The sequence below is a fragment of the Vidua macroura genome, chromosome Z (assembly GCF_024509145.1).
Source record: "Vidua macroura isolate BioBank_ID:100142 chromosome Z, ASM2450914v1, whole genome shotgun sequence".
NCBI lineage: Eukaryota > Metazoa > Chordata > Aves > Passeriformes > Viduidae > Vidua > Vidua macroura.
The window spans coordinates 44,768,076-44,783,726 of NC_071611.1; the positions used below are offsets into that span (position 1 = coordinate 44,768,076).

Consider the following 15,651-nt stretch of genomic DNA (forward strand, 5'->3'; position numbering starts at 1 on the left):
CTCCGCCCCCGCCTTTGTAGTGCTGCCGGGTCCCGGAAGCGGCGGCGGAGCGATGGCAGCGGACGGGAGGGCGGTGGCGACGGTGGAGCTGCAGCCGGAGGGGGATGTGGAGGGCGACAGCAGCGAGCCGGAGGGCGGCTTCGGGCAGCTGCTGGAGGAGGAGGAAGACGGGGAAGATGCCGGCTACCTGCTGTACAGGTACGGCCGCAGCGGCGCGATCCCGCGGAGCCGTGCCGGACCGGACCCTCGCGTCGCGGCACGACACGGGGTATGGGGCGCGGAGTGGCGGAGCTGGGGCCGGAGGAGTGGGGAGCTTCTGGGAGGGGCAGGGACACCTTTCATTATATCGGGTTGCTTAAGGCCTTATCCAACATGGCTTTGAACAGTTCCAGAGCTGGTGCATACACAGCTTCTCCGGGCAACCTGGTCCAGTGTCTCATCACCATTACAGTCAAAGAATTTCTTCCCAATGTCTAACCTAAATTTCCCCTCTCTCAGTTTGTACCCATTACTCCTTGTCCCATCATGACATTTTCTGACAGAAAATCCTTCTCCAGCTTCCCTGTAGCCCCCCTTTTAGATACTGGAACGCTGCTCTGAGGTCTTTACATGGTCTTCTCTAGGCTGGACAGCCCCAACTTTTTCAGTTTGTCTTTGTAAGGGTGGTCCAGTCCTCTTTTCAACATCGTGGCCCTGCTCTGCTCCAACACTTCCATGTCCTTCTTATGTTGGGGACACCTTTACGTATTTATATGCTGGTCTGTGTTACAGACAATAATGTAGCTAAAATAGTAGGGACTGTTCAGAGAAGGATGTGTTACTGGACGCAGGTTCATGCATGTCAAGGTATGAGTAGCATTTTGTGCTTTTTAGAAGCATTGAAAACACAAAAACTTGTATTTACAGGGACAGGAAGGAATGGGCTGATATTGAACCTGTTCCTCAAAATGATGGGCCAAATCCTGTTGTTCAGATCATCTACAGTGAAAAATGTAAGTCTTAAATATATTCTGCCCTCAACCATTGATGACACAAGACTTCGTGTTTTGGATAACATTTTCTAGAGTTACTGTGAAGAAATCGATTAATTGTTACAGTGCTTGTGTGTGGTGTTTTCACCAAGCATCTTTGAAGCTGAATCTTCACCTGAGATGTTAATAGCCAAGGTTCTCCTTTAAAATCTTGTGACTTAAGAGGTAATACAGGAGACAGTGTGGTTCATGTCACAAGGCATTTCCAGCCCACAAGGGGAAGCAAAACATGAAGTTCTTGCAGCTGGTGAAGTAGTCTGAGTAAGCAGCACAGACCTTTTATGATTGTTTTGGCTATTCTGATGGTGTGTTTCTAAGATACTCATGCAGCTTTGTGGTGTGCTAATATCCTGCACAGGTCTCAGTGGAAGATGCTTTCAGATTAGTAAATATGATTCGTTTTACAGAGGTGTATTTAGAGCACAGAAAATAGGAAGCAATTTCAAAGGATTATTAACCTTACCTCCTATTCAGGCCATTGGCTAAAATGCTATTCTCTTTTAGTCCGAGATGTCTATGATTACTTCCGGGCTGTTCTGCAGCGGGATGAGAGAAGTGAAAGAGCTTTCAAGTTAACAGCAGATGCCATTGAATTAAATGCTGCAAACTACACAGTATGGTATGTAGTAATCTTGGGATTATTTCCATGGTCATTCAACTGCCTATCTTTTAAGTCTTTAATGTTTTGTTCATTGAATTAGGGCATGCCTAGTTGAATTTACACAGAGGAGTAGAGTAGCCTTCCAGTGAGCTTCCAAAGAAAGCCTTTGTTCAGTATTTCCCATGCCTCAATTTAAATCAGTGGTTTGCATTGTTTCAAGCACAGAAGTCTTAGTTCCTGCGACAGAAAACTACCATGGGTACAGGTTAACTTGACCATGATTGTTACAATCTTAGATAATGTACTGTTGCAACCAGTCGTATTCTAGTTCTCTGCTGTTCAATAATTGAACGCCCTTTAACAGAACTAAATATGTGGTTAAGGATTTTGCATTAGTTTTAGCTTTTTGCATTGTTTTTAGCTCAATATAATTTACAAGAACTGTGAACAAAGTGATTCCATGTTCTTCTTTGTGAATTTTAGGAAACTCCTTTTGCAGTGTTGAAATGCTTGACTTTTTTACAGGCATTTCCGGAGAGTCCTCCTGCAGTCTTTGGGAAAGGATCTCCATGAGGAACTTAAATACATTACAGCTATCATTGAAGATCAGCCAAAGAACTACCAAGTCTGGTAAAATCATGCTTTCTTTTCTGTTCTTAATATTTTTGCAGATAATATTTGTTTTGTAAATTGTCCAGTTGTGGTGGAGGAATTAAATGGTGTTGCGTTATGTCAAAGCTCCTTTCAAATATTTGTTCTAAGCATATGATTATGACATGCTAAGCAGGTGTTGTTTTCTTATTAATTTCAATTTTTAGACTGACAAAATAAGTCTGACAGGTTAAAAAAAAAAAAGACTTGTGAACAGGCAACTGAGAAGACACATAGACATTAGTATTTTTTCTTTTATTGTTTTGGAGTTTGCTTGCCTGTTGTTGGTTTTTTCCAAAATTAATGGGAATAGGCAAAAGGGAATGGGAATAGGCATTGTTATTGCTAGAGAAATTATGTATTACTAGAAAACTGTACTCTGCTGAAGACTTTGACCATGAGTGTGAAACTGTGTTGTTTCCAGTGAACATTACTTGTCTAAAATGAGATGATTGGCCATTGCGTATACGTGGTTAGAATTTTTTATAATATAAATATGCGTCATGCATTTCTCAGAACCAAGTGAAATGTTCTGGTATGCTTAATTTGAAGCATTTAACTAGTGGATTTTTTTCCCTAAGTGGTGCGCTTGCTATAAGCAAGAATGTATAGAATACACACCACACACTCATAAAAACAATTTAAACTTTGTTCCTCTTGTCATTAGGCATCACAGACGGGTGCTGGTTGAGTGGCTGCAGGATCCATCCCGAGAGCTTGAGTTCATAGCTGACATTCTTAACCAAGATGCCAAAAATTACCATGCCTGGCAGCACAGACAATGGGTTATTCAGGTATTGTATCCACAGAACTCTTGATTCTTTAAATAACCTTCATTTAAAATGTGTGGCAGAGGTTAGCTATAAACTTGCCTTTTAGGAAATGAGTTCAAAGAATTGGATTGTTGTCTACTTACTGTTGTGTGTGTGAATTTAATGATGAGCTAATACCATTGTGTACCGCTGTATAGCATGTTCCTAGTTCACCCATACTTATTTTTTTTTAACTTTCTGTTGGTTTCTTCAAAAAAGGCTCTATCTGATATTCAGGCAACTTAAGAACAAGAATGTATTCTAAAAAATAAAAACTTTTGATTGTGATTCTCTCTCTTCCTTCCCTTTCTGTAGGAGTTCAAATTATGGGACAATGAACTGGACTATGTGGACCAGCTTTTGAGAGAAGATGTGAGAAACAATTCTGTTTGGAACCAACGGCACTTTGTCATTTTCAACACCACTGGCTATGATGACCCAGCAGTCCTAGACAGAGAAGTCCGGTTAGTAATGCTATTCGGGCTCATATTAAACAGTCTCCATTATATGAAAGCAAAGAATACTTTCACAGTCCCCGTGGGCTTTGTTTCCTGATTTTTATTCACTTCTGGGACTAACGCTCACAATTAGCACATCAAGTGTCAGACTGAAGAAAGCTCTGCTTACCCTGGGCAAGCTACTATCTTGAATCTGTTTTCCTGACCTGCTGTTTATTGTGCAAACAAAACTTTGGGGTTTATGATGGACTAGTTATAGTCGGACAAGCTGCAGAAGACCTGTGACACTGCTGTGCTGTTCATTAGTATTCTATTTCTAGAAGGTTTGGAAAGAGGCACTGCAGCAAATAAATCTGTGCAACCACCTTTGTTTTTTCTCTTAAATATGTTATCACAGAGGCGTTACCATCATTGGCCCAGCCGTGGCCTGTGGCACGTCCCTTGGAGTCACCCGGGACTGGGTCTGATGGACATGAAAGAAGCTTCTGGCAGCTTCTCACAGAAGCCACCCCTGTAGCCACCCCCCACTACCAAAAAACAGGCCATGCAAACCCAATATGACATGGATTGTAGGAAGAAGAGTTGCCTTTTGTGAGGAATTTGATGCAGCTGGAAAAAGAAAGCTTTCAGGAGTATGTGGTTGGCACAAAGAGAACTGCCTCTGTGAGTTTCCAGGAAAGACAGTTTTGTGCTCACTGTTTCTAGGTTGCATGTTTGTAACTGAAGACAAACTGGGCTTCTAGACATATTTTCCTACCCATGGTGGTAAGAGAAGCCTCTTCATATGGTTTTCACATCTCAGACTGCTGATTAGGGTTGATGGTTATGAGGAGATATTTGTCAAAAGTGAAGAAGCAGTTAAGGTACTGTGATTTTTTTATAGAGTTATCTTTGAGAAGACTGAATCTCTGAATCCTTTGGTACATTATTCATAGAGGATCCCAGCCCTCACCATCTTCCATGGTTGTCTTTGCAACATTCTAGAACTTTTACTTCTCTATCAGTTTATAACTTTCCTGTAGATCAGTGAATCTGAACCATTTCCATGACTTAGACTTGGCTATCTTCAACTTTTTATCTCTAGAGTTAAGGTTGGACATTCTCTCTTGATCTTCTCAAGATAATAGGGTACCATCTTAAGAACCAGGCTGGCTAAGATTAAGACTTCCCAGATGTCATTATGGAACTGCTGGTTGGTTTATAAACTTGTTCTTTGTCATAGTGACTGCAGAATGTTTAAAAAGAGTTGCAGTTGTGGGTATTTTTTTTTAGTACTCCTGATATATCAGATACTCCTGTATCTGCAGCCTCTGAAAATCACCAGAATGCCTGGTTATGCTGGGAAAAGCCAGAAGATAAATCTCCTTTATGTAGATGTGGCTTTGTGGCTGTATTGGAGGTGCCTTTTGTTGCTTTGCTTTTACAGCAGTTGCCTCACTGCTGCTTTCACAGAAATGCTGCAGAAGGCTGTGTGAGCTGAAAGCTCAAGCTCTGCCTTTCTGTGGGTTTGCTTGAGTGCAGCCTGATGAAAAAGGTTTTGCAAATAGGTACAGAACATACCACTTGCAGTCATATTAACAGCTCAGTTACTCTGACCGTTTTCAGTCCCTTGCCATTTCTGAGCATCAAGATATAAGTTACTTCTTTAGCATACAAGGAGAGTATATTGTGTTCTTTTTTCAGTGTTTTTGCTAATAATTTTGAGAAGTGATTCATTATTGTATAAAGTCCAGCAAATTAACCACTTAAAACATAGTGTCTGCCTCTTAGAGACTCCTAGTAATTATATTGTGAGCCATTTTTGATCTACCCAAATGAGATGATCTGCATAAAGAGTGAAGTATAGGCAAGAGAGATGCATTTGGAAGCTTCTGAGCACACTCAGGTAATTTCTAACTGCATTGTTATCGGCTGCATTCATGACCTATTACCTTTTTCTTGTAGGTACACTCTTGAGATGATCACAGCAGTGCCACATAATGAGAGTGCTTGGAACTACTTAAAAGGGTGAGGTGTATTTCTCCATGAGACAAAGAATCTGTGGAAGGTGTCTGATGCCTACGTCTTAATTGAAAAGAACTTCTTGATTTTTGTTCTAGTGTAGCTTGCTTAAGCAGGCATGCAAATACTGTCACAAAGGGTTATTATATTCTAACGTAATTTCTCTGTAACTTTTCACTAAGCTTCTGGCCCTATAGTTCTTGTGAAAGGACTACAGGTACTTCTCATGCTTTTAAAAACTTGTTACTGTGTTAAAAAGCATAGATAGGAAATAACTAAAATGCTTTCAGTCTAATGCCTGTTCAACAAAAACTATACCAGCTTACTACAACATGAGGCTATACTAGTGCTGCATGCTGCTTACTTTCTGACTTACTTGTATTTGCAGCCTGATTTCAAACCTAATCTCCAAGTAAAGGAATCATAACAAAAATGCAATTATTTACACCAGATTTCCCATCGTTATATGTCAAGCCTATTAACCTCTCTTCTAGGATTCTACAGGATCGTGGTCTTTCTAAATATCCAAATCTGCTGGAGGAACTGTTGAATTTACAGCCCAGTCACAGTTCACCCTATCTGATTGCCTTTCTTGTGGATATATATGAAGATATGCTAGAAAACCAGTGTGATAACAAGGAAGAAACACTGAACAAGGCATTGGAGGTACGGTTTGAAAGCTTGGTTTTTCTTCTCAGGGATGCTGCCTATTCCTGTCTGGTTTTATAGCTTGACAAAATGAGATTGATTTTCGTAAATAGAACAGGTTAGTTGTTAATCATGAGACGTCTATGAAGAGTTTAACACAAAATCCAGACAATCACAAGGATCTCATAAATATAAATAATAACTAGCCAGTTATTAAATTACTCTTAAGTTTTCTTCATGTGATGGTGAAGGAAGGTCTCTAATACTACCTGCAGAAGAAAGAAGATGTTTGAACAATTGAGGAGTTTTCAATGTTTACTTTGTAGCATTAACTCACTCTCTTCTCTGTAGGTTAATGAATTTTTCTCAGAATATCCATGTCCAAACAATCTCAATTTAGCTCCCTTGGCCATTCTTAGCTCTTTCTAAGAAAGTTAACAGAATTAGCTTATGGCCAGCAGGCACTGGGGTATCAGTAAGAAATGTCAGGCACCACTTCCTACAGAGCATAAGTTACTTCTGGCAGTGTTGTGTATCTCCCAGAGCTTTATACTTGGCTGTTCCTTGGTGCACTTTGTAGTGTAGTTTTCACAAGAATACTTCCCATTCACTGTGGGACTGACTGGACCTTGATGTAATTAGATCTGCAGTTTTGCCTGGAGTCTTTGTGTTCTAATATTGTTCTTTCTCAGCACTTTTCCATTGTTGTGTTCCAGGACCAGATTGTAAATAAGTGCAGTTGTCCCCATTATACTACTTGACTGATTTTGACTTCTCTATTTAGACAACAAAACTCCTGATTTCTTAACTCCATTTCACTGAGTAAGGCAATGTCATCTGCATAATAAAAGGGAATTTACTAAAGCATTTGTAGAGTTCAGACTGTGTAAAATTCACACAGCTTGTCCTTTAAGTAGTATTGACTTCTACTGTGCTGCTTACCCAGATCAAAACTAAAGAAAAAACAAAACATGTAGAACTACCTGCACCAACTCTTAATGTAGCATGAGAGAAGGCTACTGACTTGCATGGAGAACCTTTTTAGAACAGTCTGCTGAGGAAAAAACTAGAAATAAAAGATCTCCTGACAGTATATCAAGAGTACTGAAGATTCAAGAGCAGGATGATCTTCCAGTGTTTGGAATTAATTGGTTTATGGCCTATTGGATGACTGAAAGACATTCAAGATTTTCAGGAAGTATATTGTGCTCTACTACAGGGTGCATTAGGCTGGCATGGATGATGAGTGGTAGGCATGGAAATGAGCCAAAGGGAATTCCTACAACTGAAATGGGCCTGGAGGGATTTTTGTGCAGTGTCAGATAGGTTGGCTACCAACTGGAGTTGTCATCAGTTTGATGTCATTAAACAGTTACAAATCCCGTGAATAAAACAAATGTTGCAGAGGAACATATTTTTAATACTGTCTGAAATATATGTTGTATGCATTTTATAATTAAGAATTCTGGAAGTTGGTTCACTACTCCAGTCTCTCGTTTTTCTTTCATAGTTGTGTGAAATTCTGGCTAAAGAAAAAGACACCATCCGAAAAGAGTACTGGAGATACATTGGAAGGTCCCTTAAGAGCAAGCACAGTTCAGGCACTGAACAGAGCAGCACACTGAAGGATAAAGAGCAGTAACTGAAGATAGAAGAAAACAGTGTTAAGCTCTCAAGTTGTTCCAAAGCTGTACTGAGTAGGGTCATCAACAAGTTCAAAGTCCATTTGTAGGTATTGCAATGAAAGAGGAATGCAGACTGCTGTTAGTCCTGAATTGCTGCTGCTACAGTTGATGGCTCTTGCTGCAGTCAAGAAATGTATTAAGGCTTAATTATTGAAATGTACCAAGTAAAGGTTTTAGTTCCTAACTAAAAATGTGTAAAGCTATACCTATTACATTGACAGTGCTCAGTTAACGGCTGGCCTTAATCTTAGAGGTTTTTTTCCAACATAAGTTACTCTACAACTTGTGAAGCACTAAAACCATGTCTCATGTCATGGCTTACGCACTTGTGGTTCCTAACACTGTCTCATGAGTTTGCTGCAGTAGTGACTGCAGGTAACTTAACTACAGGGGATATAGAGTAACCTGGTTAGTGCAAGTAGGTACTGCAGGTGTTGCCTTATGTAGGAGCAGCTGTCTAACACTGTCAGCCTATGCTGTTGTATGCAACTAACACCAAGTGTAATTTTGTAATAAAAATAGATAACTTAGAGCATTTGTCTGATTTTTTCTAATGTGTTTCTTTTGGTCCTTGTAAGTGCATAGTTTGTTTTTTTTCAAATACTAAGAGAGGTAAAATATCCCCTTGTGTAAGTATTGGATTCTGTTGCATTGAGATGTCTTTTGCACTGGAGTATTCTTATCCCAGAAACTTTCAGTACACCTAATATATTCAGTGGAGCCCTGAATTCTTCCCTGCACAGGAAAAATGCTTTGAGGATCCTGGGGGAGGTGTATACCTGCTCCAGAAAACTGCATCTACCCTGTTTTTCAGCAAATGGTTATTGTAAACTGTGTTCTTATAGAGTGTTTGTCTGATATGAAATATTTTATTGGAAACGATCATAGAGGGAACAAACAAATGCTGGTGTTTATTCCATAATATGCAATCTTTCTGACACTAAACATTAAAAGGTGTTAACTGTGATTAAACAATAGTGGAGATTATTTTTTAACACTTGAAATTATTTAATTAAATGCACTCTTGAAATTCAAAACTCACAGGGAGTGGAATTGTTATACAAAAGCTATGTAATTTTGTAGTGGTTTTGCTGCTGTCTCAGCAGTAGAGAAAACATTTTTGTAGTGACAAATGAACATTCAAAACAGACACAGACTTCAAACTTTTGGAGATTGGTTAATCTGGGGGGTTCTTTTTTTCCATTTTTTTTCCACATGTTTGTTTTTTTTTACCATATTTGAAACTCCAGTACAAAACAAAAAGTGTGTTTCTATCCCTATGAGTTGTTCCTAATTGAAACTGTACTAAATATGGAGTACTGAACAGTCAGGGTGTTGAAGGTCTTCAGGACGAAGTAATGTATTTGCTACAAGAGTGGCAAAGAGTCAAGAAAGCTCAGAAAGATGAAACAGTCAAATACAATCCTTTAAGTAAACATCAATGAAGAGGGAACAGATTTTTTTCCTCTTTATATGGTGTTAATACTTTTCTGTATCTTTCACAAAATTCGGAGGACACTTGGAATAAAGCAGAGTATTCTTTATAGCCACTAGCATAAATTACAGCAATAAGTCATCACAAGGTAAGATTGATGAAGGGTGTCCACAGGGACGTTGTATTTTGGGATGTGATCTCAATCACTTGTGGGCTGAGGCAAGAGCTTAGATTTAGCTATATAGACTTCCTAGTGGCAAGAATAGGTAGGATTCCTCTGACAAAACCTTTTCAGGGAACATGGTCAACCTATGGCCTTCTCATTCTTGAAAATGATGTCTATAAGTAATGAATAAGATTCTAACAGAGTTGGTAGGGTTTTATACTGGTTATGCAAGCATAGTGGTGCATGGAAAGATAATATCGCTTCTGAGCTCCATTTACCAATAAATAATCAAATACATATTTTTAATGGAAAAAATACCTTGTCTTACGTAGAACAAACATGTAACTAAACAAATCATGTAAATCCTAAGAAAAAAATGGGCTGGACCCTGGAGTTCATCTTAAACAACAGGAATCAAAGTCATTCTGTTGTAACAGAAGTGCTCCTTCTTTCAAATGTTTATATTTACTGTCACTTGGTTTACAAGAAAGCTTTCAAATTCTCTTGCAAAGGCACCTCAGTTTTCTGCTGGTCAACCATACACAAAAATACTGAGGTAGCAGCGCTAGAAAAATGATGGCTGCCCAGCCAGGCTGCAAGCAAAGCCACCAAACCTTGAATTTTAATGCGTCCGAGGCAAAATGTTTCTGGTGGAAGAAGGAGCTTGACAAAATGTATGATCTGTAGAGAGAAGGGTCTTAGAGTAGGAAGTTAAGAGATGACTTTAACCTGTAGGCATTGATACTGACTACCTTTGATCAGGGCAAACATCACAGTTATTTGTCCCAATAGGTTCATCTGTACAAGAAAATTTACTGTTGTTATTATTGTGTGTAATTATATGACTCTTGTGCACAATTTTATTACTGAAGAGCTGTGCCTAAATGGAAAACTACTGATACAACTCTCCCTTTTAAATCAGTGTAACTGGAAGATTCAGTGGAGTATAGAGCATTGGTAAAGTGTGAAATCATATCATATGCTTGCTTTCATCAGAAGCTGATATTCTTACCTTGGTGTAGCCCTGTCTTAATAAGCTGTTATTGACTTCCACCTTTTTGTCTTTGCAACTTAGGTGACAAAACAGTGTGCAAGTCCTTCCTAATCTATTCAGTACAAAACCACCTCTGCTAGCACAAAATGCTTCTGTCAGATGCTATCTGGTTGTGCCAAGGCAGGTTAGGAGCATGCCATTCAGCTGGACCTTCTGTAGTGGCAAAATTCTCCAATAAGGAAGCAGGGAGGTTTCTAATGTTATAAATTGAGACGAATAATTTGTTCAGCCTTTTGAGAGTCAATCAGAAATTTATTGATTACAGCAAGCAATGGCAAGCAAACAGCACTGGGTGCAGCCGGGGAGTCAGTGCTCCGCAAACGGCTCACGCTGTTTCCCCCTTCCCACAGTCTTTTTATACTCTCTTTCTTCCATGTCCGCGGTATCTCTGGGTGTACTCTGCGCTTGTGCCCTCTGTTGCTAGGGGGTCTTCTTCTACTCTCTGGTGGTCTTTTGAGGAAGGCTCCTCTCTTCTTCTTCGGTGAAAGTCCACGGCCCTGTAATGATCTGTTCCATATAAGGTCATATGTTACATGCGCCTAAGTTCTAGTTACACAATCAGCTTAACTAATCAACATACTAGCTAGTTTCTGTCTTGTGGTTTTCTGTTATCTACACAAGGCTTCTCCTTTGATTTTCTGTTATCTACACAAGGCTTCTCCTTTCTGTCTTGATGAACAAAGAGTCCTTTCTACCTTATCACAATCCCCCCTTTACTTTTTCTTTATTTTGTTCATCAAACCATTTTAGTTCTTGTAAGCTAAGGGCTAAGGTTTCATTAGTCTCAGGATCCTCCAGTATGGGTTCATATTTGGCCTTTACCAACATGAGGTGAGTGACCTCCAATCTCCCCTTTACTATGTCTATGATCCTATAAAAAATACATGGGCCAAAGGTTAGTCCCAAAATCAGACACATATAGAAACATGGTTCGATGGGGGCTAATGTACATAATGACGATGTAAAACTAGGAGATCCAGACAATATCCGACTTTGAATTTCCTTCCCATCTACTCGGGTTAATATCCATTTAAAGGGTTGATGTGAAAATTGAGAATATCCTCCTGGCAATAACATAATCAGAATTACAATAACGATAACTTGCCAAGGAGGATGGAGTCCTGGTTTTGCACTTAACTCATAATTCCCTACTATTCCCCTTTTAGCTTGTTGCCCTTTTTGTCTACCTGGGGTGGTTGAGTCATTACTTTTGGGGAGATTATTAATACTCAGTCGGTAATATTTGGAGTATTTCTGCATCATTCTACTTGGGATTGGGAAGAGCCTGGTTCTTTCCCCTCTGCCTCGCCCACCGACTCGCGTGCTTCGAGCCGCGGGGATTACCATCTTCTCGGCAGCAGCGGTACTCTCCAGCGCATCCATTCCCTTTTCCCCTTCTAGCCTTATACTGCTCCCAGTTCTTATCTTTGACCGGGGATGAGTCACACAGGATTTCTTTCAGTTCTTTCCGACAACACCGGTTTACAATATGGGCAACAAAGGGGGCAGGTTTATTCAGGTGGAAACAAAAATTCTCAGGGTTAACCCCTTTTCTGTAAACCTCCCACTACTCTTCTGATTTGGACCTTACCGACTTATTCTCTAATTCCCCTAATTCTAATATGATTCTTGTTAATCCTCGCTCTAGCTTGTAGCAGCTGGAGCAGATCCCAGTAGGTGGCTTTCCTTTGCGGCAATGGACCCACCACCGTTCTTGGCAAGTTTTACAAACAAAGCACACAAAAGGATAACAATCACAATGTATTTCTTTACACACTACTCTATAACCATCAGTCAAGGGGTAAGTGTATCCTTTCTGTTCCCCTTCTTGGTCTATCTGGATTACCCACACTGAGTCCATTAGTTTTTCTTCAAGGTGACCTTCAGGTTTCTGGGTTGGCTCGTTACTCTCCAATGGTCAGCTGTAGTGATCGGCCCTTTAACTCGACTCGTGTGGGTCCATCTCTTCTCGGTGGTCTGAGTTGCTGTCTCTGTGGTGAGTAAAACAACGAAGGGGCCTTCCCAACGAGGTGTTAAAGAATTTTCTTTCCACGATTTAATGAGTACTCTATCTCCAGGCTTAATCTTATGTATTGTTAAGTCTAACGGAGGTCTTTGAGTCAACAGCTCCTTTTCCCTTAATTCTCTCCTTCTGTTTATAATTTGTACTTATGTAGGTATTGATCTGAGAATCTTTCAAAGGGTGATCTACAGGGGCCTCCATGTCATAGGGCATTCTGAATAGCATCTCAAAAGGGGATATCCCCACATCAGTTTGGGGTTGAGTGTGGGTATTTTTCCTCATTCATCCGCTCCACTCTCCTAGAACTTTGCGAGTGCTATGGAGTATGATACTTCCACTGGATCCCCAGGGCGGTGAGAACATCTTTTGCTATTTTTGAAGTAAAGTGAGGGCCCCTATCAGAATCTAGGATCTCTATCATCCCGTTTTTAGGTATGATTTGTTCCAGAAGTATCTTAACTACTGCATGAGATGTTGTTCTGGTGGTGGGGAATGCTTCTACATAGTGTGTTAAGTGATCTATTAATACTAACAAGTACTTGTATCTTCCTATTTTGGGTAGTTCAGTAAAGTCTACTTGTATATAAGAGAAAGGTCTTTGTGCTAACTCTCTCCTACCCATTGGTCTCTCTCTCTTTGTTGTTGCTTGTTTACTTTTTGACAGGTCAGGCAGCGTTGGGTTACCTGTTTAGCTAGATTATGGATCCCTATACACATGTATTTGATGGCAAACTGATCGACTAAGGCCTGGGTGCCCCAATGGGTTTTATCATGTATAGCCTGCAGGATTCTCATGGCTACTCCTTTCGGGAGTACTTCATCAATGGAAGCAATATTTGATTGAACGTTTTCAGTTCTGAGTGTTCCAATATAAGCTACAGATAAAAGGAAAACCAGAAAACTTAATTCTGGGTGATCTTGGAATGTTAATCCCTCAACCCAGCAGGTTTAATCCTGGATGTTCTTGGGTATTCTTATCCCTCAGTCCAGCAGAATTTTTAGGGGCCCCTCCTACACATTTTACCTTTTATTTTTCCCCAATAGATTATGCCAAGAAAACCCTCTTTTTACCTTTTATTATTTTTTTTCCCTAATTAATTACCTTTTATTTCCCCCCCCCCCCCCCACTAAGGGGTCCCATTCTTTCTCTGAGACCCAGTCCCGGGGGGGGGGGGTTCTCTCACCCTTTTTATCACTCGCTTCGTCTCTTTACTGGCCGCTTTTCTCGCGAAAAAGACGGAAACGCAGCATGGGAGACTACCGCTCTCGCTTAGCAGGTCTGGGGTAACCAGCCCGCCTTTCATTCACACACATTCATTCTCCCTTTATCCGCCCCGTCCCACATAAATTTACAAACTCCTAAGGGTTCAATCCAAACTACTGGGGAGGAAAGGAAAGGAGAAAAAAAAATTGCCTTAGTTCTTCCTTTTAATGCTAAGGCTGTGCCATTCCTTTATCCTTTCTCAATCTTCTCCAAACACGACTCAGGTTTCAGGGACTAGGTGGCTTTTCCTACAGATTAAATTTACTATTTCACACTTTGCTTGTTCAACCCCTGGGTTATAGTATCTTGGCAATTCAGGGGTACATACACGACACGTGGATCTCCGTCTATATGAAATACAATATCACTTCCTCTGACACTTCAAGCATCGGAGGAGAACCCAAGCTGTGTGCCAGTCTGGTTTCTAGCAAAAGGTTGTCAATCCACACACGAAGCAGGGGATTACCCCTTCCAGACTCCACTTCAAGGGGTTCTTAAGCACCCATTCAACTGGCGGTTGTTCCCAGTCAAAAGCTAGATAGCAACTTGTTGAACTTTGGTATATCCCTCCCAAGAACACTCTGTCTCTCTCTCTGTCCTCCCGCTCTATGACTACCCAGTCCCCTGATGGATGAAGAAACTGACTTAGTTCAAGCTGACACCACCTGTGGAGAGCCTGTCTGGGAGGCCGGGCTCCCTTGGCCCGGGCTTGGAGTTCTGCAGCCACTGTGGGCAGATCGCCTCTCACTTGTAACAAGAACTAAACAGCAAACCCCGTAATGCAAAGGATCTCCCAGTGACAGCTTTTAACACTAAAGGGCAGTGCTATCGCACAACAAACACTTAACTCTTAGCCCAGCCGGGTTCGCTGGCTACTTTTGCAAGCCCTTTACTAACCAGCGATGCTTGTAAGCGGTGCTTGCAACTCCCAGCTTGTACCACGCTCCCACTATCTAGCTGCGCTATCAGCTAGCGGCGTTCAAAGCAGCTCCTCAAACCGCGGCTTGTGCCCGCGCGCCCGCTGCGCTACCAGCTAGGCCGCGCCTAAAGCACCTTTGCAAGCCCCGACTTAAGCCCCGCGCTGCACTCCCCCCGCTCGCCAGGGACAGCCCGTGGCACGCATGCGCACTACCCCCTCTAGCAAGTAGTGCGGCTGCGAGCTGCCCCGCGCATGCGCACCACCCGCTCTAGCAGGTAGTGTGGGCTGTTGCCCCGCGCATGTGCTCTCCAGCACCGGTGGGCCGAGTATCTGTATCTTAGTAACACCGTACCGCGCTTCACCGTTTCACTCACACATACGCACACAAGCACGCACGTCCGGACGTAACAGACACACCACACTGAAACTTTCACACACTACACTGCAATCGGGACACAACACACAACACAATGAAATCGCGATTTCTCCCTCCCCGAGCCGCGCTATCAGCTGGGGAGGTCCTCCCGCCTTTTCCTAGTCTGGCTTTTAGTTACCCGCTGGTTATTCCCCTGGAGCTCAACATTCAACTCATCCCCCTCCGAGTCATCTTGTACCTAGTCATCTTGTACCGGGGCAGAGGGTTCAGGATGTTGTGGTGAATGTGGAGGTAGGGGTGGGTAAACGTTCCGGGGAGGAGAACGGGGGGGGGAGGTGGTGGAGGAGGAGGTGGTGGAGAGGTGGAATCGGGTAGGTCTGTATCCTCTTTCAATCTTTTCTTCTTTTCCCTAGTACTAAGTGCAAACAACTTAGTGCGAGTTTCCCCCACTATCTAGAGGGAGGCGTACTCACTTTTCTCTAAGTTCAAGGGCTCTTTAGAATTCACATAAATATTTAAAGCCTGAC

General features: G+C 41.6%; 1 protein-coding gene across 1 annotated transcript; it reads left to right on the top strand.

Moving 5' to 3' along the window:
- Window positions 1-16: 16 nt before the first annotated feature.
- On the top strand, window positions 17-8,419 carry LOC128821911 (protein farnesyltransferase/geranylgeranyltransferase type-1 subunit alpha-like). The gene is made up of 9 exons (XM_054003317.1): window positions 17-198; window positions 907-992; window positions 1,536-1,650; window positions 2,158-2,262; window positions 2,951-3,077; window positions 3,411-3,559; window positions 5,498-5,560; window positions 6,049-6,220; window positions 7,713-8,419. The coding sequence occupies exons 1-9, from the start codon at window positions 53-55 to the stop codon at window positions 7,842-7,844; spliced, it is 1,095 nt and encodes a 364-aa protein (XP_053859292.1). The 5' UTR covers window positions 17-52; the 3' UTR covers window positions 7,845-8,419.
- Window positions 8,420-15,651: the final 7,232 nt, after the last annotated feature.

What these genes read in the sequence shown, in the direction of transcription:
- LOC128821911 (XM_054003317.1), top strand. Translation starts at nt 53, where the DNA reads ATGGCAGCGGACGGGAGGGCGGTGGCGACGGTGGAGCTGCAGCCGGAG. An exon ending in GCTGCAAACTACACAGTATG is followed by an intron (nt 1,651 to 2,157) that starts GTATGTAGTAAT and finishes ACTTTTTTACAG; the next exon opens with GCATTTCCGGAGAGTCCTCC. An exon ending in GCTTGGAACTACTTAAAAGG is followed by an intron (nt 5,561 to 6,048) that starts GTGAGGTGTATT and finishes CCTCTCTTCTAG; the next exon opens with GATTCTACAGGATCGTGGTC.